The sequence below is a fragment of the Aythya marila genome (genome assembly GCF_965140915.1).
Source record: "Aythya marila genome assembly, chromosome: 5".
NCBI classification, from domain to species: Eukaryota; Metazoa; Chordata; class Aves; order Anseriformes; family Anatidae; genus Aythya; species Aythya marila.
Window position 1 is genome coordinate 19,888,326 of NC_139046.1, and position 26,711 is coordinate 19,915,036.

Genomic DNA, 26,711 nt, shown 5'->3' on the forward strand with positions numbered 1-26,711 from the left:
TTAATGCACTGTGACCGCAGCGCGAGCGGTGAGAGCCTCCCCTTCCGCGCTGCCTCCCTTCTCTGGGGCTTTTCCTCCCGAACCGGCTCATTATTTTTTCAGAGCTGGGAACAGAAATAACTGACAGCAAGTGAATAATCCATGAGGTTCTGGCTGAGCGGTGTGAGCACGGGGAGGGGTTGCTGAAACAAGAAGGAAAACACAGAACTCAACCCAAAACCGCTCCTGAGCTGTGGCACGGCTCCGGCTCCTCACCTGACGGCCAGCAGCTGCCACAGGGCAGCCCCTGGACTGAGAAACCCCCCCAAAAGAAGCAGAGCCAGGCCCGGCCTCAGCATTTATTTCCAAGACACAACAAAGCCGGAGCAATACGAGCCCGGCTGCTGCACAGCCTCCAAGATAGCAGCGGCACCACTGCCCTCAGGGGGTCCAGGCCTCCAGCCCCAATGCCCGGCCCACCCCACAAAGCGCAGAGCCCCCAGAGCAGCCAGCGGGCACGAGCAGCCCCCCATAAGGGCGAGCCAGGGACAGGGGTGAACCGAGAGTCACCAGCAGGCAGGAGGGAGGGGGGCAAGCTCAGCAGTGGGGCTGGGGGCTACCAGCACACCCCAGCCCACCAGGAGGGGGATGCTCCAGCTTCAGGTGGCTTCGGGGGCACCAGGGGACCCGGTGCCACTCTCAGGGACATCCTCAGGGCCTGATTACACTTCAGGGGCAACCAGCTGCAAAATAGAGAAGCACACAGAGATGGATGCCACTCAAGGGTAGGGGGGGGACCCCCAGCACCTGAGGGGGCTGGGGATCCCCTCTGCAGGCCCCTCAGTCACCTCGGTGTAGCTGGGTGGCTGCGGCAGCTCCGCCGGTGGCACGGCCAAGTCTGGCCGTGTGGCACTGGGCACGATCAGCATGGCCTGGGGAGGGAGAGAAAAGGGTCAGCGCTCAGCCCCGCAGGGGTTGAACCCCCAAGCTTCGCCCCCCTTACCTCGTTGGAGCTCAGGCGGGTCGCCCGGCACCAGAAATTGGCGGTGGCCACAGCAATGCAGAACTCCAGGATGGTGAAGATGAGCAGCACGATGGAGATGCCGTTCCCTGCGAGCTCCAGGGTGGGGAAAGCACCATCAGCAGACCCCAGGCTCAGCAGGGCAGACCCCACCCCGCATTTCAGGGCCAAGGGTTTTCCCCCTCCCCATCTCCCCCTGGTCCCAAACGCAGCAGCTGAGCCTTCGTGGGCACCAAGGTTTTGCTCTGTGCCCTTCGCCTTGCTACTTTCACGGTGCACAGATGGAACCGGGCACTTCCAGGGTGCCTGACCCCACCGGGTGGGCAGCACCAGCCCTGGGCTCCCCAAGGGGGCTGGGAAAGAGCCCCCATGGCTCAGGAACAAAGGCAGGGAGAGGGTCCCCAGGAGGCTGGGTGCCACCCAGGTGGGGGATGTTGAGACACAGCTTCACCCCGGCTTACCAGGACGAGGTAGCTGTAGTAGTCGAAGCCAGAGCGGTACAGCCCGTTCAGGTTGAGGTCAACAATGAAGGCGACGATGCCCAGCAGCGCGAAGATGGCGCTGATGACGTTCATGGCCTGGCTGCCTTTCACCTGAGGGTGCGGGGAGGCTTTGGGGCTGGCAGCGAGCCCCTCCACCCCAAGCCCACAGCCCCCAGTAACGGCTCTGAGCCGGCCCCAGCATCACCCCGAGCCACCCCCAGATCTCCCAGCACTTGCACCGGGACCCCGGCACCCCCCGAGCCCCCCAGCGGCTCTGCTGACACAGCAAAAAGGGCTGGTTTGCAGCCCAGCCGGGTGCTTTTTTTCTTTCCCCTTGCCCATCATCCTTCCCTCAAATAGCTCATTTACAGAAATAGCCTCAGCACCGCTTCCAAACGGGGACACGGCTTCGCCCCAGCGGGGTTCGCCCATGCTCGTGCCGCTCCCCCCCCTCCCCCTTCCCCAAAATCGGGGCTGGGGGCACACTCACCGCACATTCCGTGGGGCTCTTCTCTGCCCCGATGGAGAGGCAGCCCGAGATGATGAACTGCACCGGGAGAGAGGGGGCGGTCAGCTGCCGCCCCCCCGGCCCCACACAACGCCCCCACAGCACAGGCATGCCCCCCGACCCCATCCCGGTCCCCAGACGGAGGGGGGGCACGGCAGGCAGCCCCCTCCCCGCGCTACGCACGGACACGCCGCCCAGGAAGGGGATCTCGCCGATGACGAAGACCGAGGTGTAGACGTTGGTGAGCGTGGTCAGGACGATCCCGAAGCCGATGTGCATGAAGCCGGTCATGATCTGGATGGTCTGAGCGGGGCGGGGGGGGGTAAGGGCCATATCCCCCCCTCCCCTGGGGCAGCCCCACAGCTCGGGGTGGGGGCAGAAATTGGCTTCAGCCCCATGGCAGAGCTCAAACCCCACAGGAGGGGAGGGGGTCTGGAACCCGCAGACCCCGCACAGGGCAGTGCAAGGCATAGGGGGGGTAGGCAAAGAGCACACACACCTCACCCCCACCCCAAATTGACTCCTCGGTGCTGGGGGGGGGGGGGGGGGGGGATGTCCCCGTGCCCCCCCACACACACTCGGGGTCTGGCAGCACCCACAGGGACCCAGCCCCCCGGGGATGCTGAGGGAGGGGAACTGGGGAGGCGCAGCGAGGACAGGGAGGGGAGAAGGAAGGGGGCGAGCAGCGCAGCCCCCCCCCCCGGTTCCAACTCACCCCCATCACCCGGTTCTTGCCCTTGGGGAGGGTCTCGGCCGTGTACATGACGGCGCGGCTCCCCAGCCGCAGCGTCCCCATCCCCTGCATGGAGGCGGCAGGGGCAGAGCGGCCACCGGAGCCCCCCCGCCTCCATCTACACCCCCCGAATCCCCGTGCCCCCCCCCCCCGGCCGTCCTCCCCCCCCCTCCCGCACCGACGGGCGCCGATTGGAGCCGCCCCGTGATGTCAGGGGCGGCCCCGGGGGTGTGGGGGGGGTCTGGCAAGAGGGGGGGGGCGTCCCGGTGCCCGGACCCTCCTACCGGAGGGGTACCCAGCGCCCGAGTGCCCCCCCGGTCCCCCCTCCCACCCTACCCACGCGTGGGCTGTGATGGGCACGATAAAGCCGGGACCCCCCCCCCTTCCCGCATCGCAGCCCCCATCGCGCTGTTTACAACTCAAAAGGGAGCGAGGGAAAAAAAATAGAAAATAAAAAGCCCTGCAGCGAGTTCCTGGAAGAAGGCTCCATCAAGGGCCATTAGGCGCAGGAACGTCTCCTCCCCTGGGCACCGCGCAGAGCCGAGCCCCCCCCAGCCAGTGCTGCCGGGGGGGGCTGGAGCAGGAGCAGCCCCCCTGCACCCCCAGCCCAGCTGGAGCCCCCCAAACCCCCACACCACAGCCCCTAGTGGGTGCCAGCTCTGCCCCCGGTTGCTGGAGTAGCCCCCGGAGCGAGGGCAGAGCTGGCATCACCCCAAATCCCCCCCCCAGTGCCCCCCGCAGCAGCTGTGTTGACCCAGCCGGTCACGAGCACCAGTACGTCCCAGTACATCCCAGTGCCAGCTCCTCTCCCCCTGGCCCAGGGCCACCGTATGGCCTCGCCCTTGGGCTCCCGCTGTTTTGATCCTTCTCCGGGGCACCCTGCCAGGAGCGGGAGCCGAGGGCTGGGCTGTAGGGGAGCAAACAGCCGCTCACTAATTAAACATCCCGCATTCCTTGACCCGGCAGCCCTCACCTTGCTGTTGAGCAACAGCAGCCCCCCAAACCGCGTCCCCTAATGGGGACACGACCCAAAACTCACCCCTTCCCCACCAGAAGCCCCCTGTCTGCCCCTGGCACCGGCTGGAGCACCCCCAGCCAAGGGATGCCTCCTCTTTGGGTGCATTTCTGGACACCACAGAGGGAAGCAAAGAAAGGTATGAGCCCCCGGCACAGCGGGCAGCATGGGGTGCCCACCGGGACACTTGGGGGCACCAGGACAAGCCCCAGCACCAGGGAGGCCCCCAAGACACCCTGCAGCAATCCATCTCCGTTCCACCTTTATTTCCAAAGCAGGCAGGCTCACGCAGCAGCAGGGTCCCCCGGAGGAGCCTGGGCACCCTCAGCACCCGTAGGGGCCATGGCCACGGCACGGGGCTCCCCTGGTGCCACCGCCTGGCGCCGGCTGCGGTAGCGCCGCGCGGAGCAGTAGCAGCCCAGCGCGCCCACGGCGGCGAGGACAGAGCCCATGGCCACCATCACCAGCGTGGTGGCAGGAACGGGGAGCGCTGGCCCTGCGGGGACAAGCCAGGAGGTGAGGGGGCACAGAGGGGGAACCCCGCACCCCACAGCGGGCCCCCCGCACTCACCTGAGTCCCTCTGGTCCCCGCGCAGCACCGGGGCCGAGGGGCGGCTCGGCAGGGCTGTGCCAGGCTGCGGTGCCGTGGGCGAGCCGGGTGGTGCCGAGAGCAGCCGCAGGCGGAGGCTGGCTGCACCCAGCAGTCCTGCAGGGAGATGCCGTGGGCAGCGCTGAGCTCACGGCACCAGCACCATCCCATACTCCCAGCTCTTACCTGTGCCATCATCCTGCCGCCGCCGCCGGCCCCTGCAGCCACCCGGGGAGCCGCAGCAGGAGCAGTCGGCACCGTCCGGGGAGCGCCAGGCAGCTGCTGAGGGGTCGTAGGAGCAGGTCTTGCTGCCACCGGCCCCCGCCACTGCTGCCCGCAGGTGACAGCGGAGGAAGATCTGCGGGGACAGGCATCCTCCTGCCAGAACTGCCCCACAGGGGACCCCGCCATCCATCCCCGCACCCCCAGCACGCACCTGGGGGCTGGAGGCGTTGGGGAAGAGGAAGGAGTCCAGCTGGAAGCGCAGCGCGCCGTCCCTGCGCTGCGGGAGGAACCGCGAGCGGCCCAGCCGCCCATCCAGCAGGCACCTGGGGGGGGACACGGAGGGGACAAGGTGGGCACGGCCGCCCCCTCAGCGTGGGGCACGGCGTTACGCACACCCCCATCCATCCCCAAACTCACCCGCCATCCCCAATGAGCTGGTACGACACCGGCGACGCCGCGCCAGGGCTGGCCACGCACTCATCCACGAAGACTCGGAGGGGCAGGCGCGTGTCGGCGGCCACTGACGCCTGGATGTTGATCAGCTCGCCCAGCACGAAGGTGGGCAGGGGCAGGCGGGAGGTCCAGGACCCTGGGGACAGGCGGGTGTGGGTGCCTGCTGCCACCCCCCGGGTGCCACAGGGCCCTGGGGCTGCAGCACTCACGGTCGTACGCGTCCAGGGCGAAGCGCAGGCGTCTCCGGTGGGCGATGGTGGAGCCAAAGGGGACCCAGGTGGGCTGCACAGCCCCCGAGGAAGCGCTGCCCCTCCTGCAAGGCAGCACCCTGCAGCGGGGCGGGCGGCACACCGGGAGCAGGGCTCCTGGGGCAGGCAGGGCGCTGTGCTCACCTGGGGTAGCGGCACTCCACGGGGATGGAGAAGGGAGCGGGGCGAGCCGCGGGGCCCGCAGCCAGCGGGCGGTAGCGGAGGAGGTTGGTGTAGCGGATGGTGTCCGGGAGGAGCTGCGGGAACCACGAGATGCAGGGACAGAGGTGTCAGCCGGCTCAGTGCAGTGTCCCCTCCCTGCTCCCAGCACCCATTTTTGGGGGGAGCAAAGCTTTACCCGCCCTGCTGCACCCACCCCAAACCCCGAGCCATGCTTCCACCCAGGCACAAGCACCCCAGCCCTCCAGGCTCTGCTGGGATCCGCTCCTCAGGGAGCTCCCCTGCAGGTTGAGGAGCCAACGCGCTCACCTGGCGTGACTCCCTTCCCACAGCTCCCTTCCCACAGCTCCCAGCCCTCCCATGGGGGCACAGATCCCTCCAGACACCCCAAACGCCTCCACTGGGGACACATGGAGGTACCATTCCCATGCCCTCACCTGCAGGATGGTCCCACAGGCTGTGAGGGGGTGCTCCAGCCAGTACCTGTCCCCATCAGCACCGGTCACACCGCAGCCAGAGCCCAGCCACAGCTCCCTGAAGGCTCCAGCCCCCAGCAGCCCGGCCGGCACCCCCACCGAGAGCCGCCTGCTGCCACAGCGCACCTGGACTGGGGTGGGACAGGGAATGAACTGGGGGGACACAGCACAGAGGGACCAGGAGACCCCCCATTTACAGCCAGAGAAGGGATCCCCACGGAGCTGTGGTGCCCCAGAGCCTCTCCCTAGGAGGAGGAGGGGATGCAGGGCTCCTACTGAGGCTTCCCTCGCTCCCAACACAGCCCCCCAGCTACAGCCCTTAACACAAACCCACCCTGGAGGGGGAGAAAAACAACGTGGGGCACAGCCACCACAAACAGGGGCACCCCCTCGCCTCTTACCCAGGGCATCCCATGCCCGGGCTGTGGTCAGGAGGAGGAGCAGGAGCCACCCTTGGGTCTCCATCACAGCAGGGAGGAGGGAGGATGGGTGGGGGGGGCCCCTGGGGGCTTTTACACCTGGCCCGATGCCGGCTGCCCCAATGGGAGGGCGGGTGGTCCCCGCCGCCCCCTGCACCCAGCTGCGCCCCATCACTGCCTGCCTCTGGCCCCACTCCTGCCCCTACCCCTGCTCCCCCTGGTCCCTCCCTGTCCCCGGGTGGCGATGCACAAGGGGGACAGTCCCCTGCTACACCTGTACCAATGTCTCCACGGCTCAGAGCCATGCCATGGGACACCCGGGAGGGGTTGGTGACCCCACCACCTCCTCAGTGGCTCCCCGGCAGCACCCAGCTTTCTCCCTGGCGGCAGAGGGTGATCTGCACGCACCGGAAGGGTCATTTTGGGGCCAGTTTGAGGGGCAAGGGGTCATGGCACAGGCATATCAGGTAGGGCTGGTGCCAGACACGGTGTTGGTGTCAGTGCCAGGCACGGTGTCGGTGCCAGGCACGGTCCCAGTGCCAGCTGGGCTCGGCCCAAACCTGTTGAGCTGGTCCCAGCCCCGTCCAGCCCAGCCCAGCCCCATCCTGCCGCACCACAGGCCAGCTGGTATCCTTGAAGCACCCTTGGGTGCCCGTGCCAAGCACGCAGATAAGCCACTAGGTGCTTGGTGGTGCCAGGACAGCGGGAGGGCGCAAAAGGTCCCCCCCTCTCCATTGGAGACAGCTTAAAAAGAGAGAGGGCGCGGCGAGGGACAGGCACGGCGCGGACTGCTGGCCCTGAGGACGGGAGGATGCTCAGCGCAGCTCTCAGCATCGGGGTGCTGCTGGCCCTGCTGGGCAGCGGGGCGGCAGGCACGGCTCCCCAGGGCTGTGGTGAGTGCCAGACCCCCCCCCGGGGACGCTCGCCGGTGGAGGGAGCGGGGGCCAAGCCCGGCAGGGAGGGTGCGGGGTCTCGGGCAACGTCCCAGCGAGCCCCCGCTCCCTCTCGCCCCAGACATCCCGCCCCAGGAGCTCACCCGGATGCTGCAGATCCTGGAGAGATCGGTGGCAGAGTCCGAGGTGCCGAACCCCAGCGTGCTGCTGGCCTTCAACCTGGCCGGGGCCACCGGCAGCAACGCCCGGCAGGAGCTGCTCAAGAAGATCCAGGAGGACGCGGTGAACAGAGCACAGAAAGGTAGGGGGGGGCTCGGGGGGCAGCCCTGCACCCCGCCACCCCCGCTGGCACCGGAGCTGTGGGGCTGGCTGTTTTCCCCCTACCGGCGGCAGCTCGGCCCCTCTGGGGTCGGGGTCCCTGCTTTGGGCACCCCGCACGCCCTGGCTGCTTTCTGTCCCCACAGACATGTCCTCGGGCCAAGTGGCCCTGTACACCCTCGCCCTCCTCTCCTCCTGCCGCGATCCCCAGCACGTCGAGTCACACGGGCTCAGCGTCAACCTGAGCCGAGTCCTGGACCAGAAGACCCGCAAGGAGGTGGCCAGACTGGGTATGGGGGCTGAGGAGGGCAGGGGGCGGCGCAGGGACCCCACTCCCCGCCCCGTGCCGCCCCTCCGTGGGCTCACGGCACCCCGCTGCTTGCAGAGAAGGACGGCGTCCCGCTCACCACCCTGTACAGCGTGGGCCTGGACGTGCTGGCGCTGTGCTTGGCGAGGACGGGTGACTACGAACAGGACGCCATCCTCCTGGCCAAGCAGCTGCTGAGCCCCGGCAGCCAGATCGACGTGGGTAAGGGTCCCCCCAGCCCCGTGCTCCCGGTGGCTCTGCCCCTGCCGAGCGGGCGGTGACACCGGCACCGTGCAGACACCCAGGCCGTGATGGCGCTGGCGCTGGAGTGCGTGTACGACCGGACGAAGCTCCCTGACACACGGGACCTGCTACAAGAGGCCTTGGAGGAGGTGTCCAAGGGCTTCCTCGACAAGCAGGCGGAAGGGAAGGGCGTGATCGGGAACATCTACAGCACGTCGCTGGCCATGCAGGTGCTGGAAACCGCCAGCAAGTTCTACGCCCCACGGGAGTGGGACTGTGCCCAGGCTTTCTCTGCCGTCTACAGCCACCAGCTGCAGCAGCCCATGGCTGTAGCCCAAGCGGTGCCGGCCCTGGTGCACAAACCCTACCTCGACGCTGCCAGCCTGGACTGCAGCGTCGTCACCGTCACCATCCCGCAGCTGGCCCTGTCCCCAAGCCAGGCCACGACAGCTCAGGAAGGTACTGACCCCCCCCAGCCCCACGGGACGACGCTGTGGCTCTGCTGCAGCCCCCAGCCCACCCCTCTGCCCCCCTCTGCACCCCTCAGGGCCCCCGATCACGGTGCACTACACCATCACCAACAACCTGAAGGGAAAGCCCTTCCAATTCTCCACCACTGTGAGCGTCCCGGCCGGCTCCACGCTGCTGGCCGTGCTGCAGGCAGCCGAAAAAGCCGATCCCAAGGATTTCAGGTGAGCGCTGGGGGCAGTGGGCGCTGCTGCCAACACCCTCCCCCCTCTGGCCCCGATCCCACCGCCCGGCCTCGCCCACAGCTTCGAGACAGAGGCGACGTCGTGGGGCCCCATGGTGGTGTCCATCCATGGGCTGGCGGGCAGCGAGAAGGACAGAACCTTCTGGGAGTTCTTCAGCGGCGCCGACTCACTGCAGGAAGGTGGGCAGCAGCCAGGGGGGTGCCCGGCGGGGGGCCGTGCCAGGGAGGAGCCTGGCGGCTTGGCCTCATGCCCGTGTTCCCCCCACAGGGGTCGGCACCTACAAGCCGCAGGATGGGGAGCACATCCGGGCCGTCTTCAGCACCTACTGATGCCGCCGAGCGACACCGCAGTGTCAATAAAGAGCCATTTGCAGCACAGCTCTTTTTGCATCCCCTTATGGCTGCGCCTCGTGGTCTCTCTCCCCTTGGTGGGGGCAGTGGGACGGGGATGGGGCCCCTCGGGGGAGCGGGGTACAGGAGGAGGCTATGCCGGGGGCCCTGTGGGCTAGGCAGTGTAGTGGGTTTATGTGAAAAGGTTTTGGTAGCAGGGGGCTACAGGGGGGGTTTCTGTGAGAAGGATCTAGAAGCTGCCCCATGTTTGGGAAGGGCCCCATTGTTTTCCAGATCTGAGCCAATAAGCGATGTTGTTTGTGCCTCTGTGAGAGCATATTTAAGACAGGGAAAAAAACGCTGCGCCACACAGCAGCTGGGAGAGTGAGAGGAGTGAGGAACAGCCTTGCAGGCGACAAGGTCAGTGTAGAGGGAGGGGGAGAGGTGCTCCAGGCGCCGGAGCAGAAGTCCCCTGCGGCCTGTGGTGAGGACCATGGTGAAGCAGGATGTCCCCCTGCAGCCCATGGAGTACCACGGTGGAGCAGGGTTCCACGCTGCAGCCCCTGGAGGAGCCCACGCAGGAGCAGGTGACCTGGCAGGAGCTGCTGCCCGTAGGGGAGCCAGGTCGGAGCAGTTTTCTCCTGAGGGATGGACCCCGTGGTACGGACCCATATCTGGAGCAGTTCTGAAAGAGCTGCTGCCTGTGGGAAGCCCACGCCGGATCAGTTCATCAAGGACTGCATCCCGTGGGTGGGACCCCACAGCACAGGGGACAAGAGTGACCGAGAAGGAGCGGCAGAGAAGAAGTGCTGTAGACTGACCATAACCCCCATTCCCCGTTCCCCTGCGCCGCTCGGGGGGAGGAGGTGGAAAAGGGTGGATGGGGGGGGAAGGTGCTTTTGTTTTTTTTTTCCTTTGTTTTCTCACTTCTCTCGCTTGTTAGTTGTAGGCAATAAATCTTACTATCTCCTTATGCCGAGTCTGTTTTGCCCGTTACAATAATTATTGCGTGATTTTCTCGTCCTTATCTCAATCCTTGAGCCCTTTTCACATATTTTCTCCCCATTCCTCTTTGAGGAGGGGGAGTGAGAGAGCGGCTGTGGTGGAGCTCGGCTGACCACTCGAGCGGAACCACGACAGCCGGAACCTAAGTGCCGCGGCTGGCCGAGCAGGGAAAGGGGACGGACCGGCGGAAGTGCGCCCCGCCGGGCGGCTCAGGGGGACGGACCCGGATGGCGGCGCCCTGAGGGGCACTTCCGGCCATGGGGTGGTGGCGGCTGGCGCGGCCCGCGGCGGCCGGAGGAGGTCGGGGGGGACCGGGGGGCACCGGGAGGGACTGGGGGGTGACCGAGAGGGGCCGGGGGGGGCCAGGAGGGGACTGGGGGGGCGGGAGGGCACCGGGAGGGACTGGGAGGGGCCGGGAGGGGGGCCGGGGAGGACCGGGAGGGACCGGGGGGACAGAGAGGGACCGGGGGGGGGAAGCCGGGAGGGGCCGGGGGAGGCTGGGGGGGAACCGGAGGGGGCTGGGGAGAACCGAGGGGAACCGGAGGGGGCCGGGGGGGATTGTGGGGGTCGGGGGGAGGCTGTGGGGGGCCGGGCGGGGCCCTCCCGGGGCTGCCGGTACACGCGGCCCCCCTCCGGTGCCCGCCGTGACCCCGCTGTGTCCGCAGGTGCCGCCGGCGCCGCTCCCCGTGCGGCCCTCAGGAGCTGGGCGATGCCCCCGGACTACAGCGGTAAGGGCTGGCAGGGGGCGGGGGCGGGTGGCAGGGCCCGGTGGCCGGTGCCGGGTGTCGCGGTGAGCCCCGTGTCCCCGTAGGGGTGACGCTGCCCGAGAGGCCGAAGCTGAAGTTCATGGAGAAGGTGCCGGCCGTGCCCAAGGTGCGGCGGGAGCCGCGGCGGCTGCGGGACATCCGAGGGCCCTCCCGGGAGGCCACCGAGCTGACGCAGGGGCAGTACGGGATCCTGGTGAGCAACGGGGCCGGCAGCCGGGGGACGTCACCGCGAGGCTGCTGCCCCCCGGAGAGGGGGGAGGGCGGAGGGGGAATGCGGGGGGCACCGGTGTGACGCAGCCCCCGGCGGCTGCCCCTCAGCGTGCACCCTCCCGCAGGCGCTGGGGGGCGGCTACCTGCACTGGGGGCACTTTGAGATGATCCGGCTGACCATCGGGCGCTGCATGGACCCCAAAACCATGTTCGCCATCTGGCGCGTGCCCGCCCCCCGCAAGGCGGTGACGAAGAAGAGCCTGGGGCACCGCATGGGGGGCGGCAAGGGCCCCATCGACCACTACGTGACGGCGGTGAAGAGCGGGCGGCTGGTGGTGGAGGTGGGCGGGCGCTGCGAGTTCAAGGAGGTGGAGCCCTTCCTCACGCAGGTGGCCAGGAAGCTGCCCTTCCCCGCCGTCCCCGTCAGCCGCCGCAGCCTGCAGGAGATGCGGCGGGAGGAGGAGGAGAGGAGGCTCAACAACCAGAACCCCTGGACCTTCGAGCGCGTGGTGGCCGCCAACATGCTGGGCATGCGCAAGTACCTCAGCCCCCGCGACCTGGAGCTGAAGGGACGCTACTGGGGCAAGCACTTCCTGAGGCACAGGGTGTAGGCAGCGGGCGGGGACGGGAATAAAACCTTTTTTGAGAACGTACGGCGGCTGCTACGGCTCCTGGAGGCTCGCGCGTGGGGATGGGACAGCGGGAGGTGGCTGACGTGTGACCCCAGACAGCACCCTGGGGCAGGGCGTGGGCGATGTCTTTATTCAGAAGGAGGGGCCCGGTGCGGGTGCGGCACGTCTGAAGAGTGGCGACGCGGAGGGGTGGCCGCGGGCGAGCTCCAAGCGAGAGGAGAGGGGAGCAGAGCCTCCTCCTGCCGCCGCACGGGGCTGAGCCCTGCGGCAGGGGGGAGCGGGAGCAGGGCAGGCGACCTGCACTCCTCCGGGCTGCGGTGGGGCGGCATCCGTGGGGCTTGGCAGGCGGCTCCCAGGGCTGGAGCCGCGGGCGGGATCATCCGGGCAGGAGGGGGAAGCCACCTGCTGGGGGGGGGGGAGCGGGGGAGGTGGCTGTCCCCACCCGGGGAGGGCTGCCACCACCCCTGTCACCTGCAGGCAGCGTGCGGGGCCGCTCAGGCGAAGATGCTCCCGATGCTGGCGGCCAGGATGACGGCGAGGATAATGCAGCAGATCATGATCATGATCTTCTTCTGCGTGGGGGGGGAGAGAGCGGCGCTGAGGGGGGCAAGGGGCGGGAGGGGGGTCCAGGGGCGAGGCGGGGAGGAGGGCGCCGTGGCCGCCACTCCGTCTCACCCTCCTGGCCTCGCTCTGGTACTTCACGGCCTTCTTGGTGTCGGCCACGGCGCGCTCCACGAAGCCCACGGACTGGTCCATGTTGTTCTCGATGCGGTCGATCATGGCTCCCTGCGGGGCGGGGGGCAGCAGAAAGAAGGGGGGGGGGAAGCACAGCGCGGCTCCTCGCGTGGCTGGGGGCACGGGGCGCGCTCCCGGGGGGAATAGGGACGCTGCCCCCTCCCCGGGGACTCCCGCAGGGGTCCCTGCCCGTCCCCGTCCTGTCCCACGTCCCACCCAGGTCCCCGGTGCCCCCCCGGCCCCCCCCGCGCCGTGCCTGGTTCTCCACCAGCATGGCGATGTCGACGAACATGTCGTGCAGCTCCTTGATGCTGCTCTCCAGCCGCACGATGTCCTTGTGCCGCCCCTCGATCTCGCTCAGCGCCTGCTTCGAGATCTGCGAGTCCACGATCTGCGGGGAAATTTTGGGGAGGGGGTCAAGGGGGAGGGCAGGCCCAGCCCCCCTGCGTCCCCCCCCGTGTCCCTCGGTGTCCCCCCGGGCTCACCCCCGAGGTGAAGATGGCGGGGTTCCCGCTCTCCAGCATCTCCTCCAGCTCCTCGTCCGTCGTGTTCTTGCCGGCTGCGCGGGGTCAGGGCCACCACAGGCTGCGCCCGGGCCACCAAAAAAGGGGGCGGGGCGTGTGGGAGAGGCCCCGCCCAGGTTTTTTGGGTGGGGGGGGAGGTAGGGGAAGGGGCACGCACTGATCTCCAGCTGGCGCTGGATCCGGCCCTTGCTGCGCTCTCGGAAGTCGACCTGCGCCTCGTTGTACTTGGTCATCACGTCGACGAACTTCCGAGACAGGACCGAGTGCTGCGGGCAGGACGGCGGGACAGGGACATCGGGACGGGGACATTGGGATGGGGACACCACGGGGGTGGCGTGTCCCGCCCCAAGGGATGGGAGTGGGGGCACTGGGAGGGGGGTGTGGAGATGGGGACGCCTTGGGCATGGTGCCCAGCCGCAGGGAGTGAGAAGTAGGGGCAGGGACGGGGATGTTGGGATGGGGATGTCGGGATGGGGACGCTGGAATAGGGACACTGCAGGTGTGGGCAGCACCAAGAGTTCAGGATGGGGACGTTGGAGTGGGGACATTGGGATGGGAAGAGCCTGGGTATGGTGCGTGCCACCCCAGGGAACGTGACTGAATGGGAGCATGGGGATGGGGACATCGGGATGGGAATATTGGGATGGGGACACCCGGGGCACAGCGTGTCCCAGCCCAGGGAATGTGACTGAATGCCAAGGATGGGGATGGGGACACCGGGACGGGGACATTGGGACGGGGACACCCTGCCCACGGCACGTCCCAGCGGCAAGGACCAGCACCACGGACAGGGCCACGAGGCTGGGGACGCCCACGGGCAGCGGGGACAGGAACCAGAGACGCGGATCCGGGGCCACCCAGGCAGGGCCCGTCCCCAGACATGAGCCCAGCACCCGGGGGGTGACACCCCACCCCCGGGGGACAGGGACGGTGCCCTGGGGCCTCACCTGGGACTTGCGTATGCGCAGGTCGGCGGAGGAGCGCTCCTCGTCCTGCTCGATGTTCCTCTCCATGCCTGCCAGCAGCGAGACCCCCCCACATCCATCAGGGCACCGTGCGCCCCCCCGGGGACCCCCCCTTGTGCCGGGGCCGCGGCCGCTCACTCTTCAGCTTGTTCCGCACGCTGTTGGCCATCTTCTTGATGTCGGCCGTGAGCTGCTCCAGCTCGTCTTTGGTCTCTGCGGGGACAGCAGGGCCCTGTTTGTTTGTTTTTTTTTTGGGGGGGGACCACGCACGCACAGAGCCCCCCCACTCACTCTGCTCGGGGATGGGGGCCGAGAGGATGACGCTGTAGAGCTTCTTGGCCTCCTCCACGTTCTCCGAGATCTTGTCGATGTTCTGCCGGGTCTCCTCGATCTTTTTTGGGGGGGTGTCAGGTTGGCAGCCCCCTCCCCACCCCCAAATCTCCCCCCCCCAGCCCCCCCAGCACCTCGGCGAAGAACTCGTCCATGAAGGCCGTGTTGTCCACGGCGATCTCCAGCTCGTCGGCATCGTCCTCTGCATCCTGCTTCTGGGGGGGGGAGCACCGGGGGGGCGCTCAGGGCACCCCGGGGACACCCCGAGGCGGGTCGGGGACACGGGGAGGGGACACGGGGGACCCCGAGCGGGGAGGGGAGGGGAAGGGGTGTCTGGGTGCCATCGGTGTGGGGCGCACAGCGGGCCGGGGGGATTAACGGGTACACGGCGAGGGGCCGGGGCAGGGTCCTGGGGCACCCCGGTACGGGGCCCTACGGCACGGGGGGCTCCCCCCCCACCCCACCCCCCCCCCCACCCCCCCACCCGGCGCTGTCCCCGCTGGGGTAAAAATAACGCTAATCCCCCCGCGCCCTCCCCAGCCCCTGATCCCGGGCGCTGGCTCCGTAATCCCCGCTAAATCCCGGCCCCACGGGGGGGGGGCAGCGCGCCGTGGGGAGGGGCGGCGCCCCCAGACCCCCGCCACGCAGCGTGGGCCGTGGGACCCCACTCGTGCCCCGCACCCACTCGGGAACCGGGGGGCTCAGCCCCATTCATCCCCCCCTCTCCCCCCCGTGCTCCACCGTGGGGGCAGCGCGCGCCGTCCGGGGGACGCCCCCCTCTCTCCGCCGTGTCCCCCCCCACGCGTGTCGCCCCGCTCCCCACGCGTGTCCCCCCCGGCGCGTCCCCGCGGGTCGCCCACCGCCCGCAGCTGCTCCAGCCGGTCCTTCATGCTGCCCGCCGGCCGCCGCCGCCCCGCATCGGCCCCGCCGCCCCCCGGTCCCGGCCCCGCGTTAATCCCCGCTGACGGGCACGGCGGCGGCGCACCGGGGCAGGGACGAGGCGGAGCCGCCCCCACCCGCGCCCGGGGGTGGCCCCGCGACGTGGCGCGGGCACGCGGGGGGGAAGCGAGGGCGTCGGGACCGAGAGGGGGGCGGCAGCACACGGGGGGGGCACGGCTGGGGACACGGGACACGTCCAGGGGGCAGGGCTGGGGATGGGGACACGTCCAGGGGACACAGCTGGGGATGGGGACACGTCCAGGGGGACAAGAATGGGGACAGGAGACATGTCCAGGGGGCACGGCTGGGGTTGGGGACACGTCCAGGGGGGCAAGGATGGGGACAGGGGACACGTCCAGGGGGCACGGCTGGGGTTGGGGACACGTCTAGGGGACAGAGCTGGGGATGGGAACACGTCTAGGGGACAGTGACACGTCCAGGGGATATGGCTGAGGGGACTCATCCAGTGTATGGGGCCACGGCTGCGTAGGGGGACACGTCGAGGGGATGTGGCTGGGGACCGGGACACGGTGGGAGATTGCTGGTGGGAAGGGGTGACACCAGTGGGGACATGGCTGTGGGTAAGGGACACGTCGAGGGGACAGGGCTGGTAGGGCACGTCTGGGGATGGGGCCGCGGCTGAGTATGGGGACACGTCGAGGGGACAGGGCTGGGGCAGGGGACACGGTGGGAGATTGCTGGTGGGCAGGGGTGACGTGAGCGGGGTCACAGCTGTGGGTAAGGGACACGTCGAGGGGACAGGACTGGGGTGCACGTCCAGGGTACGGGGCCGCGGCTGTGTATGGGGCCACGTCGAGGGGACACATCCAGGGGCCGGGGCTGTGCAGCCGGAGCTGGGCTGCGAGGCGGGGCCATCCTGGGCACGGCGTGGCGGCGGGGGGCAGAAGGCGACCGCGCAGGCAGCACGGCGGGGGGGCCGCCGGTACGGCCCCGTGCGGCGGGGCGCAAAGCGGCGGCGGCCCCTTTAAGAGCAGCCCGGCGGGGCGGGGCCCCTTTAAGGCTTCCCGGCGGGCGGGGCTGCTCACGGCGCACGCGCCCGCGGCGGGTGACGTCATGCGCGTGCGCCCGCAGCGGCGCATGCGCGGCGGGGCCGGAGCGGGCCGCGCGGAGCCTGCGGGCGGGGGGCGCCGCCGCCGCCTCCGCCGCCGCCATGTTCCGGTACCCGGTGAGCGGGGGGCGGGCGGAGGGGACGGGGCGGGCCGGCGGGGCCGGGCTGGGGCCGGCGGGGCTGGGTTTGGGCCCGGGGGTGGGTTGGGGGCTGGTCCCGGTGCCGGTGCGGGTCCCGGTGCGGGTCCCGGTGCCGGTCCCGGCGCGCTGAGCCGTGCCGCCGCCGCAGTCCCCGGAGGAGTGCCCGCTGGACGAGGAGGAGGACGGCTTCCAGGCGCTGGGCGAGGAGGACGAGGACATCGACCAGTTCAACGATGACACCTTCGGGGCCGGCGCCGTCGGTGAGCGCTGCCCCGCTCCCTGCCCCTCTCCCGGTGTCCCCCCCCCCTCCATGCCCCCTCCGGCCGCTCACCGCCTCCCGGTTTCCCCCCGCCGCAGACGACGACTGGCAGGAGGCCCACGAGCGGCTGGCGGAGCTGGAGGAGAAGCCGCGGGGCGCGGGGCAGCGAGCCCTGCCGGGCGGCGAGGACGCCGAGCTGCTGGGCGAGCCCGAGGACACGCTGGCGGAGCGGCTGACGCGGCTGGTGATCGACAGCGAGCTGGAGGACCCGGCCATCATGAGGGCCGTGCACACCAGGGCCCCCGGCACGCAGCCCGCCCCGCTCAACACGGGGATCTGGGACGGCCCCGCCGTGCTGCGGCGCATCCGCGGGCCGCTGCTCGCTCAGGTATGGTGGGGGGGGGCCCTCCCGGCTGCTCTAGGGGTAGAGCTGCTGGAGGATGCTCGGGGAAGGGTTGGGGAGAGGCTGAGGTCTCTTGGTTTGTTCAGCTCACGAGGGGAGCAGAGGGCCAGGCGCTGAGCTCTGCTCTCTGGGGACAGCGACAGGGCCCGAGGGGACGGCATGGAGCTGGGACAGGGGAGGGTCAGGCTGGGGGTTAGGGAAAGGCTCTGCACCCAGAGGGTGGTCAAGCACTGGGACAGGCTGCCCAGGGATGTGGTCACAGCACTGCCAGAGTTCAAGAAACCTCTGGGCGATGCTCCCAGAGAGAGGGTTGATCCCCAGTGGTGTTGGTGCTCAAGGTTTAGGAACGTCAGTTTCTCACAGTACTGGTCATTTTGGTCACCAGTGACTTAAGAGGTAGGGTTTTAAGTGCTGCATGCCCAGCCCTCCCCCTGCTCTCCAGGAACGCCAGCTGTGGGGTCTCTGACACCGGGAAAGCGTGCTGGGACGTGGAGGAGTTCGGCACCCCATTGTGCTTCCCCGGTGCCAAAAAGCCTGTGCAGATGTGGCAGCAACTTGCCACCGTGTTCAGCCCCGGGACTCTTATCTCTGGGGCTTTTCCTCCGTTTCCACTCACAGGAGATGCCGTCGGTGTCCGTGCTGGACTACGCCCTGCCCCAGAGACCCCCGCAGGCTCGGGAGGAAGAGAGGGACCCCTCTGAGCGGGCGCTGCCCCGCCGCTCGTCCTCCCCCGTCATCGGCAGCCCCCCGGTGCGAGCGGTCCCCATTGGCACCCCTCCCAAGCAGGCGGCCGTGCCCAGTTTCAACCAGCAGGTACCTCCCCGGGGCCCGGTGCTGGCTGCGGGCTGCTGCGTGAGGAGCCAGCAGCCGAAACGCGTTGTCTCCCTGCTCCTAGATCCTGTGCCCGAAGCCCGTGCACATCCGGGCCGGCATGCAGCAGCGCTACCCCGCTCCCTACGGCGAGAGGATGTCCCCCAACCAGCTCTGCAACGTACCGGTACCGGGACGCCCCTCGCTCCTCCCCGCCACCCTTCCGAGTACCCTGGCTGCCTCGCCGTGCCAGGGCTGTGACCGGCAGCCCCGCTCCCTTCTTTTCCCTCAGAACTCCTCCCTGCTGGGCCACCCGTTCCCCCACAGCGTCTCTCCCGTCCTCACCCACCTGCAGAGAGCGCAGCTGCTCGGAGGAGCCCAGGTATTGCCCCGCTTGCTGCCCTCCTTGCCCCGCTGTCTTCCTCTTCACACCTCCCCAGGAGCCAGCCCCGTGCTGGCCGTGGCCACCAGCCCTTTCCTTCCCCCCCCCGGGGCTGATTAACGCTCCCTCCTCCCCGCCAGGCCGGCCGAATGTCTCCCAGCCAGTTCGCCCGAGTCTCAGGCCTCGTCGGGAGCCCGCTGCCCTCCGTCAACCCCAAGCTGCTGCAGGGCAGAGTGGGGCAGATGATGTCTCCAGCCGGCGGCTTTCGTGCCTTCTTCGGGGCTGCCCCAGCTCCGCCGCCCCCATCGCAGCCGCAGCCCCCTCCAGGCCCCGCGTCCCACCTGCAGGGCTTGAGGTAGGCGCCGTGCCCCTTTCCCCCGGAGCCACGCGCCTGCCCCGTGCTCACCCCGAGCCCTGGGCTCCCCGCAGGCCCCAGCCGCAGATGTTCCGGCCGGACACGACCCACCTGCACCCCCAGCACCGCCGGCTCCTGCACCAGCGGCAGCAGCAGAACCGAAAGTGAGCAGCGGGGGTGGGCAGGAGCGCGGGGAGAGGGGGCTGCCCGGCACCGGGGGGGCATCCCCCCTGCTCCAGGGGGCCCCGTGCTGCCGGGGCTAGCCTGTGCACCGCTCTCTGTCCCTTCCTGTAGCTCCTGTGTGCTCACGGGTGCCCTTCTTGCCTCCTGCCAGCCAGCACCGCAGCCTCAACGGCTCGGTGGGGGACCGAGGGGGCCACCGGGGCAGCCACCAGGAGCAGGCACGCAAAGACCCCTACGCCAACCTCATGCTGCAGCGGGAGAAGGACTGGGTGTCCAAGATCCAGATGATGCAGCTGCAGAGCACTGACCCCTACCTGGATGATTATTACTACCAGGTACGGGCGAGGCGAGCGGCAGGGAGGGCGCAGGAGTCACCCTAACCCTGTGGAAAACGGGGGCTGAGAAGCGACCTTGAGCTCCTCGAGGAGGACGTGAGCATCTCCTCGCATCCTGGGAGGAGGATGGAGCACAGGCTGGGGAGTGTTTTTGAGGAGTACTGCTGTGTTTTTGGGGTCCCAACCTCTCCGCTCCCCCCCCTCCTCAGAACTATTTCCAGAAGCTGGAAAAATTGGCAGCGGCTGAGGAAGTCCACGGGGACGGCCCCAAGAAGGAGCGCACCAAACTCATCACCCCTCAGGTGGCCAAGCTGGAGCACGCCTACAAACCAGGTCAGCGCCCCCTTCCCGGGGCCCCCCCGGCTCTGCGGGGAGGGCGAGCGGCGTGCTGACCCCTCCCCACGCCCCTCCTGCCCCTGCAGTGCAGTTCGAGGGCTCGCTCGGGAAGCTGACGGTGTCCAGCGTGAACAACCCGCGGAAGATGATCGACGCGGTGGTGACCTCCCGCGGCGAGGATGACGTGAGTCCTGCGCCCTGCTGCGGGTCAGGCCCCCCGCGGGGGGAGCTGCCGCATGCTGACCTGCTCCCCGTCCCTCCCGGCAGGAGACGAAGGAGAAGCAGGTCCGGGACAAGCGGCGCCAGACGCTCGTCACCATCGAGAAGGTGAGCGGCGCGTCCTGCGGCCTGCCCCTCCCGCGGGGCTGGTTCCTTCAGCCCCTGCCCCCCGTCGATCGCCGTCTCTCCCGCAGACCTACAGCCTCCTCCTGGACGTGGAGGACTACGAGCGACGCTACCTCCTGAGCCTGGAAGGCGAGCGGCCGGCCCTGATGGGCGAGAGGAAGCAGAAGATCTGCGACATGTACGACAATCTGCGGGGCAAGGCGCCCGGGCAGGAGAGGTGAGCAAACAGAGAGGCTGCGGCCCGTGGGCGCTCACAGCAGCTGGTGCTGCTTCTAATCATGCAGGCGGGATGGACGCGGGGGTGTCACTGCTCTCCCCGTCCCTGTTTTTATTTCCTGTGGTGTCGGGGCGCCTCTGGGAAGCCCCCGGGAGCGCTCTGGCACCCCGCTGAGTCAGCTCCTTCCTCCCCTCTGCGGCAGGCCGAGCGATGACCACTTCATGCAGATCATGTGCATCCGGAAAGGAAAGCGCCTGGTGGCACGCATCCTCCCCTTCCTGTCCCCCGAGCAAGCGGCCGACGTCCTCATGGCGACGGCCAGGAACCTGCCCTTCCTCATCAAGAAGGACGCTCAGGACGAGGTGACCGCACCGGGGCTGGGAGGCTTCCCCTCGTGTGGCCCCCACCCCGAGCTGGGTCTCCACGTGCCCCAGGGGTGCCAACAGCAGCTTCCTGCTCTGGGCCAGAGCTCAGGGTGAAAAGAGGGATCTGCAAAATCAGCCCCAGCTCCTTTGGCAAACGGGGGGGAGGCTTAAAAAGGGAAACCACAAGCCTGAATTAAAGCCTGTGTGGTTTGGGGGATATGGGGGGAGGCTGTCAGCACGCAGGGGGAGGATGCGGGGCCGGAGGGGCCTCTGACCTCTCCGCCGCTCCCCGCAGGTGCTGCCCTGCCTGCTGAGGCCCTTCTCGCACGTCCTCTACCACCTCCCCCTGGGGACGGTCACCAGCCTTGTGCAGCAGCTCACCAACCTACCTCAGAGCGCCACCGCGCCCGCGCCCACCAACCTGCACCTCGCTGCTGTGCTGCAAAACAAGGTGCGTCTCCCTGCCCGCTGCGGGGCGAGCAGCCAAGGGAGGAGCCCTGGGGCTGCCCTGCGCTGCGCGGCCCCCCCCCAAAAATCCCTCAGGGCCCCCCTGACGCCCGCTGCTCTCCCCGCAGTTCGGCCTGTCCCTGCTCTACCTGGTGCTGAGCCGCGGGGAGGAGCTGCAGAGCTCGGACACCAGCACGGAGCTGATGCAGGACAACCAGTGGTGAGCACCGGGGGGGAACGGGGGCTGCCCGGTGCCGAGGCAGGGCCGTGCCCTGCCCATGCACTCAGCTGTGTCACCGTGTCCCCGCAGGACGGAGCTGATGCTGCTGGCGAGCCGGGAGCTGCTGCGGATCCCGGCGGCCGCCCTGGCCAAGCCGGTGTCCCCCCCCTCCAACCTGCTCTCCCTCTTCTCTCGCTACGTCGACCAGCAGAAGCTCAACCTGCTGGAGACAAAGCTGCAGTGAGCTGACCGGCGGCACCCCCGGGGGGCACCGGCACCGGGGCCCCCCGCGGCTCCTCGGCACCGGGGCGGCCGGGCGGCTCCCCCGCTGCCCCCGGTGTGGCTGGGGAGCCCGGCCCCGGGAGCCCCCCGGCCGCCCCCGCGCCTCTTTGCACACTCGCCTCGTCTTCCCCGCCACCCCCTCCTCCCCCCGGTGCGCGCGCGGGGCTCGTACCGGCACGCGGAGCATTTGCACAGCCGGGGCCCCGCGGCCGCGCTCCCCCCGGTGCCCGGTGCCCGCCGCCGGGGCCGGGGCTCTGCCGGTTGCGCCCCGGCACCGTTTGTAACTTTCCATTTTTATAAGGATGTAAATAAAGAGCCTTGTGTACTGCCGCCTGCCCTCCGGTCCCGGTCCCGGTCCCGGTCCCTTCGGGGTCGCGTCCCGGGGCGGTGCCGACGCGTCCAATCGGCGCGCGCGCTGACGTCACCACCCGCCTTTCCCTCTCCTCATTGGCTCGCGGCGGAGACGTGCGCGCGGCGCGGCCAATCCCCACGCGGAGCGACGAGGGCGGGCGCGGAGCCTCAGCCGGACCAATGAGAAGCGCGGGGCGGCCGGCGGCGGCCAATGAGCGGCGGGGGGCGGGGCGTCTGACGGCGGCGCGGCGGGCGGGGCGCGGCGGGGCGGCGGCGGCGGCCATGGCGGAGCTGCGCGCGGCGGGCGCGGGCCCCGGCGCGGCGGCGGCGGCGCTGCCCGGCCCCATGGCGCTGCCCGCGGCGCCCGGCGCGGCCCCGGCGCTGCCCTCACCGGCGGCGGGCGGCGGCGGAGGCGGAGGCGGCGGCTCGGGGAGCGGCGCGGCCCCGGGAGCGGCGGCGGCGGCGGGGAGCGGCGGCGGCGGGTCCGGTGTGGGCGGCTCGGCGCGGGAGGGCTGGCTGTTCAAGTGGACCAACTACATCAAGGGCTACCAGCGCCGCTGGTTCGTGCTCAGCAACGGGCTGCTCAGCTACTACCGGTACGGCCCGGCACGGTGACCCCCCCCCCCCGCCCCGCCCCGCCCCGCTCCCGCTGACCTTGGCCCGGCCCCGCCGCGCCCACGGGGCACGGAGCCGCCCGCGGATCGCGGCTGTCGGCTCCGGGAGCTGCCCCGCGTCCCCCCTCCCAGCCCCTCCCCCGCCGCCCGGTGACGTGGCGGGGCCTCCCCGGGGCTGTCGGCCCGGCCCCGTTAACGGTTCCCGGCCCCCGGCCCCTCCCCGCGCAGCTCCAAGGCGGAGATGCGGCACACGTGCCGCGGCACCATCAACCTGGCCACGGCCAACATCACGGTGGAGGACTCGTGCAACTTCGTCATCTCCAACGGCGGCGCGCAGACCTACCACCTGAAGGCCAGCTCCGAGGTGGAGCGGCAGCGCTGGGTCACGGCGCTGGAGCTGGCCAAGGCCAAGGCCGTCAAGATGCTGGAGGAGTCAGGTACCGGCGCCTTCGCTCACCCCCGACCCCCGGCACCGGTGCCGCCAGCCCCGCTCTAACGGCCCGTCCCGCCGGCAGACGATTCCGGCGACGAGTCCGTGTCGCAGACGGACAAGACGGAGCTGCAGAGCACGCTGCGCACCCTGTCCAGCAAGGTGGAGGACCTGAGCACCTGCAACGACCTGATCGCCAAGCACGGCACGGCCCTGCAGCGCTCCCTCAGCGAGCTGGAGACCCTCCGGCTGCCCGCCGAGAGCACCGAGAAGATCAAGCAGGTGAACGAGCGCGCCACGCTCTTCCGCATCACCTCCAACGCCATGATCAACGTGAGTCCGCTGCCGGGGGCGCGGGGGGGACGGCCCCGCTCCTCTCCCCACACCACACTGACCAGGCGCTGCCCGCAGGCCTGCCGGGACTTTCTGATGCTGGCCCAGACGCACAGCAAGAAGTGGCAGAAGTCGCTGCAGCACGAGCGGGACCAGCGCATCCGCCTGGAGGAGACGCTGGAGCAGCTGGCCAAGCAGCACAACCACCTGGAGAGGGCTTTCCGCGGTGCCACCGTGCTGCCCGCCGGCACTGCTGGGTCTGGTGGCTCTGCCAAAGGTACCCCGAGTGTCCACGTCTTGTTTCGGGGCTGGCTGGGGGGAGTGAGGCGTTGTGGGGCAGGAGGGGAGGGGAAGCCAAGGGCAGTGTGTTCTGCGTAATGCAGTGCTGTCAGCCCATCTCCGAGCCTGACATCGCTGTCCACAAGCAGTAGGCTTGTTTGGTGTCTACCATACGGCCAAGGGGCCCTGCAGCCAGGTGCTTGTTCCCGTATCTCACCAAGCCCAGCAGTAGCAGGGATCCTGTGGTGCCCCCTGTCCCCTGCTGCACCGGGGTGAGCGCAGGCACACAGCCCTTCTCCGTCCCCTTGCCCAGATCCCTGCTGCCCTGCAAAAGGAGACCTGAGTGACGAGGATGAAGAGAACGAGTTCTTCGATGCCCCGGAGAACATCGCTGCGCTGGAGACCATGGGCCACAAGTGAGTGCCAGGGGGTCGCGCTGGGGGGGGCAGGGGCAAGCCCGGCCCTAACGCTGCCTCTGCTCCCCCGCAGGCGAACCGGCAGCAACATCAGCGGCACCAGCAGCGACATCAGCCTGGAGGAGCAGGTAGGGTGGCCGCTCTGGGGCTGTTCTGGGGGTGGCTGCGGGATGGGGATGGGCCAGGGGGGTTGCAGCGGCTTTGTGACATTGCTGCCCCCCCCCCCCCCCCGGCAGTACAAGCACCAGGTAGAAGACACTAAGAAGGAGAAGAGAACCCGCATCCCCTACAAGCCCAACTACAGCCTCAACCTCTGGAGCATCATGAAGAACTGCATCGGGAAGGAGCTGTCCAAGATCCCCATGCCAGTGAGCGGGGACGCGGGCGGGATCTGGTGGGTGACTGCCGTGTGCCCCAGGCCCCCCCCCTCACCTCTCGCTCTCCTCCAGGTGAACTTCAACGAGCCCCTGTCCATGCTGCAGCGCCTGACCGAGGACCTGGAGTACCACGAGCTGCTGGACCGGGCGGCCAAGTGCGAGAGCTCTCTGGAGCAGCTGTGCTACGTGGCTGCCTTCACCGTCTCCTCCTACTCCACCACCGTCTTCCGCACCAGCAAGCCCTTCAACCCGCTCCTGGGGGAGACGTACGAGCTGGACCGCCTGGAGGAGAGCGGCTACCGCTCCCTCTGCGAGCAGGTACCGCGGCCCTGCTCCGCGGGCCACCCGCTGGGGCGGCGCGGCCGGGCTGACCCTCCCGTCCCCGCCAGGTGAGCCACCACCCGCCGGCCGCCGCGCACCACGCCGACTCCAAGCACGGCTGGACGCTGCGCCAGGAGATCAAGATCACCAGCAAGTTCCGGGGCAAATATCTCTCCATCATGCCTCTGGGTGAGCGTCCGGCTGGGTGGGCTGGGGGCTGTTGGTCCCCCCACAGAGACCGGTGGGCTCGAGGGGACTGATCCAGCGCTGCTCTCCCTCCACAGGCACCATTCACTGCGTCTTCCATGCTTCTGGCAACCACTACACGTGGAAAAAAGTCACCACCACCGTGCACAACATCATCGTGGGCAAGCTCTGGATAGACCAGGTGGGTGCCAGTCCCACGTGGAGGCGTTGGAGGTGCCTCGGTTTCCCCTGTCAGCGGGGAAAGGAGTCCCAGGCTGAACCCGACTCTGTTTCCCCCGCAGTCAGGTGAAATCGAGATCGTCAATCACAAGACGGGCGACAAGTGCAACCTCAAGTTCGTTCCTTACAGCTACTTCTCGCGGGACGTGGCCAGGAAGGTAGGGTGTAGGGTGGGCAGGCACGTGGCACGTCCCAGTGTGGCACCGCTCTGCCTGGGGCACTGGGGTCACCGGGTGGGACGCGTCCCCTGTCCTGGTAGGTCACCGGGGAGGTAACGGACCCCACGGGGAAGGTGCATTTCCTCCTGCTGGGCACCTGGGACGAGAAGATGGACTGCTACAAGGTGGCGTCGGGCAGCGGGGACAACGGGGCAGAGGCGCGGCAGCGGGCGCACGAGGCCGAGGACAGCCGGGTGCTGCTGTGGAAGAGGAACCCCCTGCCGTGAGTGCGGGGCCGGGGCGGGGGGCTCGGAGCCCTGCAGCGGGACTGAGCCCTCCCTCTCTCCCGGCGCAGGAAATACGCGGAGAACATGTACTACTTCTCGGAGCTGGCGCTGACGCTCAACGCCCCCGAGAGCGGCACGGCGCCCACCGACAGCCGCCGGCGCCCCGACCAGCGCCTGATGGAGAACGGCCGCTGGGACGAGGCCAACGCCGAGAAGCAGCGGCTGGAGGAGAAGCAGCGCCTCTCCCGCAAGAGGCGCGAGGCCGAGGCCGCCAGGGCCACCGAGGACGGTAAGGAGCGGGCGGGGGGAGCCCCCGAGCCCCCCCCGTCCCCGTGGCGCTCACCCTGTCTCCGTGCCCCCAGGCACCCCCTACGACCCCTACAAGCCGCTGTGGTTCGAGCGCAAGAAGGACCCGGTCACCCAGGAGCTGGCACACGTCTACAGGGGCGGCTACTGGGAGAGCAAAGAGAAGCAGGACTGGACCCAGTGCCCGGACATTTTCTGAGGGCTGGGAGGAGCAGCGGGGCCGAGGCCTGCGGGGCTGCCCGGGGGGAGCGCCGTCTGTCCGTCCGTCCGTCCGTCTCACCGCCCGCTGCGAGCGCCGGCCGCGCTCACCCGCCGGGGTTGCCTTAGCCCATCCACACTCACCTTGGTGCTGGGGAGCGGGAGCCAGCCCGGCCCCCCCCCAGCCCCGGGGGCTCCCCCGTCACCCCCCCACGCGTGCGCTCATCCCTGGACCCCCGGCGCAGGAGCGGCGGCGCCCCGGGCGGCTCCCGGGGATGGATGGGGACACGGCCCCCCTGGGGTGGGCACCGCGGGGTGAGCCCGAGGCTGGCCTTGGTCTCTTCTCCCCCTCCCCTCGTTTTTCATCTCCCCTTTGCCCCCAGGCAGTTGGGTGCTCTTGGGGGCGGGGGTCCGGCCTCACTCACCCCACGCGGGCCCCCACGCCGTGCCCGCAGCCTGTTCTCTAGGTGTACGTTATATCCATGTAGAGACCCAGCGGGGGCCCCGGTTCCCCCCCCCCTCCTTGCTCGTACCCTGGGGTGTGCCCCCCTCGCCGTGCCTTCTTCTCGGGGCGAGGGGCCCGGCTTCTGCCCCCCACACTCCACACTACAGCGGCCCAGAGATGTGCTGGGGGCAGCGCGGGGGGCGGCGCGGGGGTCTGTAGGAGCTGAGCTGCCCCCCCACTGGGGGCTTGGGGGGGCGAGCAGCGGCACTCCATGCAGCGGAGAGAGCGGGGGGTGTATGATGCCTTTTTTTTTTTTTTTCTTTTTTTTTCCTCCTCTCCTCCCCCCCCACCTCTCCAGGAAAACAACTAAATTAAAATCTGTGA

General features: G+C 69.4%; 7 protein-coding genes across 11 annotated transcripts; 4 read left to right on the forward strand and 3 right to left on the reverse strand.

Annotated features, from left to right (window-relative positions):
* Nucleotides 1–334: 334 nt before the first annotated feature.
* Nucleotides 335–2,836, reverse strand: LOC309879093 (membrane-spanning 4-domains subfamily A member 12-like). Of its 5 annotated transcripts, XM_082762425.1 has the most exons (7): nt 2,706–2,836; nt 2,174–2,293; nt 1,973–2,029; nt 1,462–1,593; nt 983–1,096; nt 828–911; nt 335–722 (listed from the first exon to the last, which is right to left on the reverse strand). In XM_082762425.1, the coding sequence occupies exons 1-7, from the start codon at nt 2,793–2,795 to the stop codon at nt 702–704; spliced, it is 618 nt and encodes a 205-aa protein (XP_082618551.1). In that variant the 5' UTR covers nt 2,796–2,836; the 3' UTR covers nt 335–701. The 5 variants fall into 5 exon arrangements, 4 of the variants coding, with proteins under 4 accessions (XP_082618551.1, XP_082618549.1, XP_082618550.1 ...); XM_082762423.1 differs by having other exon boundaries at nt 1,973–2,293; XM_082762424.1 differs by lacking the exon at nt 2,706–2,836 and having other exon boundaries at nt 2,174–2,670.
* A 1,158-nt stretch (nt 2,837–3,994) lies between these two features.
* LOC309879277 (zona pellucida sperm-binding protein 3-like) lies at nt 3,995–6,748 on the reverse strand (the record flags this gene model as incomplete). The annotated part of the gene is made up of 8 exons (XM_082762816.1): nt 3,995–4,234; nt 4,310–4,685; nt 4,764–4,875; nt 4,970–5,141; nt 5,215–5,318; nt 5,398–5,510; nt 5,871–6,062; nt 6,737–6,748. The coding sequence occupies 7 exons, from the start codon at nt 6,746–6,748 to the stop codon at nt 4,476–4,478; spliced, it is 915 nt and encodes a 304-aa protein (XP_082618942.1). The 3' UTR covers nt 3,995–4,234; nt 4,310–4,475.
* A 315-nt stretch (nt 6,749–7,063) lies between these two features.
* On the forward strand, nt 7,064–9,183 carry CBLIF (cobalamin binding intrinsic factor). The gene is made up of 8 exons (XM_082762727.1): nt 7,064–7,221; nt 7,343–7,522; nt 7,686–7,829; nt 7,925–8,068; nt 8,144–8,548; nt 8,637–8,781; nt 8,863–8,981; nt 9,070–9,183. Exons 1-8 carry the CDS (start codon nt 7,140–7,142, stop codon nt 9,129–9,131), a joined length of 1,281 nt encoding a protein of 426 aa, XP_082618853.1. The 5' UTR covers nt 7,064–7,139; the 3' UTR covers nt 9,132–9,183.
* Nucleotides 9,184–10,367: 1,184 nt separating this feature from the next.
* On the forward strand, nt 10,368–11,766 carry MRPL16 (mitochondrial ribosomal protein L16). Its single transcript, XM_082760539.1, has 4 exons — nt 10,368–10,436; nt 10,802–10,864; nt 10,948–11,096; nt 11,239–11,766. Exons 1-4 carry the CDS (start codon nt 10,394–10,396, stop codon nt 11,722–11,724), a joined length of 741 nt encoding a protein of 246 aa, XP_082616665.1. The 5' UTR covers nt 10,368–10,393; the 3' UTR covers nt 11,725–11,766.
* A 415-nt stretch (nt 11,767–12,181) lies between these two features.
* STX3 (syntaxin 3) lies at nt 12,182–14,458 on the reverse strand. The gene is made up of 9 exons (XM_082760587.1): nt 14,434–14,458; nt 14,261–14,360; nt 14,108–14,182; nt 13,952–14,019; nt 13,162–13,270; nt 12,966–13,039; nt 12,737–12,871; nt 12,421–12,531; nt 12,182–12,317 (listed from the first exon to the last, which is right to left on the reverse strand). Exons 1-9 carry the CDS (start codon nt 14,452–14,454, stop codon nt 12,240–12,242), a joined length of 771 nt encoding a protein of 256 aa, XP_082616713.1. The 5' UTR covers nt 14,455–14,458; the 3' UTR covers nt 12,182–12,239.
* A 1,868-nt stretch (nt 14,459–16,326) lies between these two features.
* On the forward strand, nt 16,327–21,716 carry PATL1 (PAT1 homolog 1, processing body mRNA decay factor). The gene is made up of 17 exons (XM_082760830.1): nt 16,327–16,424; nt 16,596–16,707; nt 16,805–17,094; nt 17,728–17,922; nt 18,005–18,106; nt 18,212–18,301; nt 18,442–18,656; nt 18,731–18,820; nt 18,991–19,174; nt 19,384–19,507; nt 19,597–19,694; nt 19,778–19,837; nt 19,924–20,072; nt 20,275–20,434; nt 20,733–20,888; nt 21,013–21,104; nt 21,195–21,716. The coding sequence occupies exons 1-17, from the start codon at nt 16,410–16,412 to the stop codon at nt 21,346–21,348; spliced, it is 2,286 nt and encodes a 761-aa protein (XP_082616956.1). The 5' UTR covers nt 16,327–16,409; the 3' UTR covers nt 21,349–21,716.
* Nucleotides 21,717–22,017: 301 nt separating this feature from the next.
* On the forward strand, nt 22,018–26,711 carry OSBP (oxysterol binding protein). The gene is made up of 14 exons (XM_082761905.1): nt 22,018–22,333; nt 22,580–22,788; nt 22,867–23,114; nt 23,193–23,391; nt 23,707–23,809; nt 23,883–23,937; nt 24,046–24,177; nt 24,259–24,504; nt 24,576–24,696; nt 24,792–24,895; nt 24,996–25,091; nt 25,193–25,374; nt 25,447–25,667; nt 25,741–26,711. Exons 1-14 carry the CDS (start codon nt 22,020–22,022, stop codon nt 25,881–25,883), a joined length of 2,373 nt encoding a protein of 790 aa, XP_082618031.1. The 5' UTR covers nt 22,018–22,019; the 3' UTR covers nt 25,884–26,711.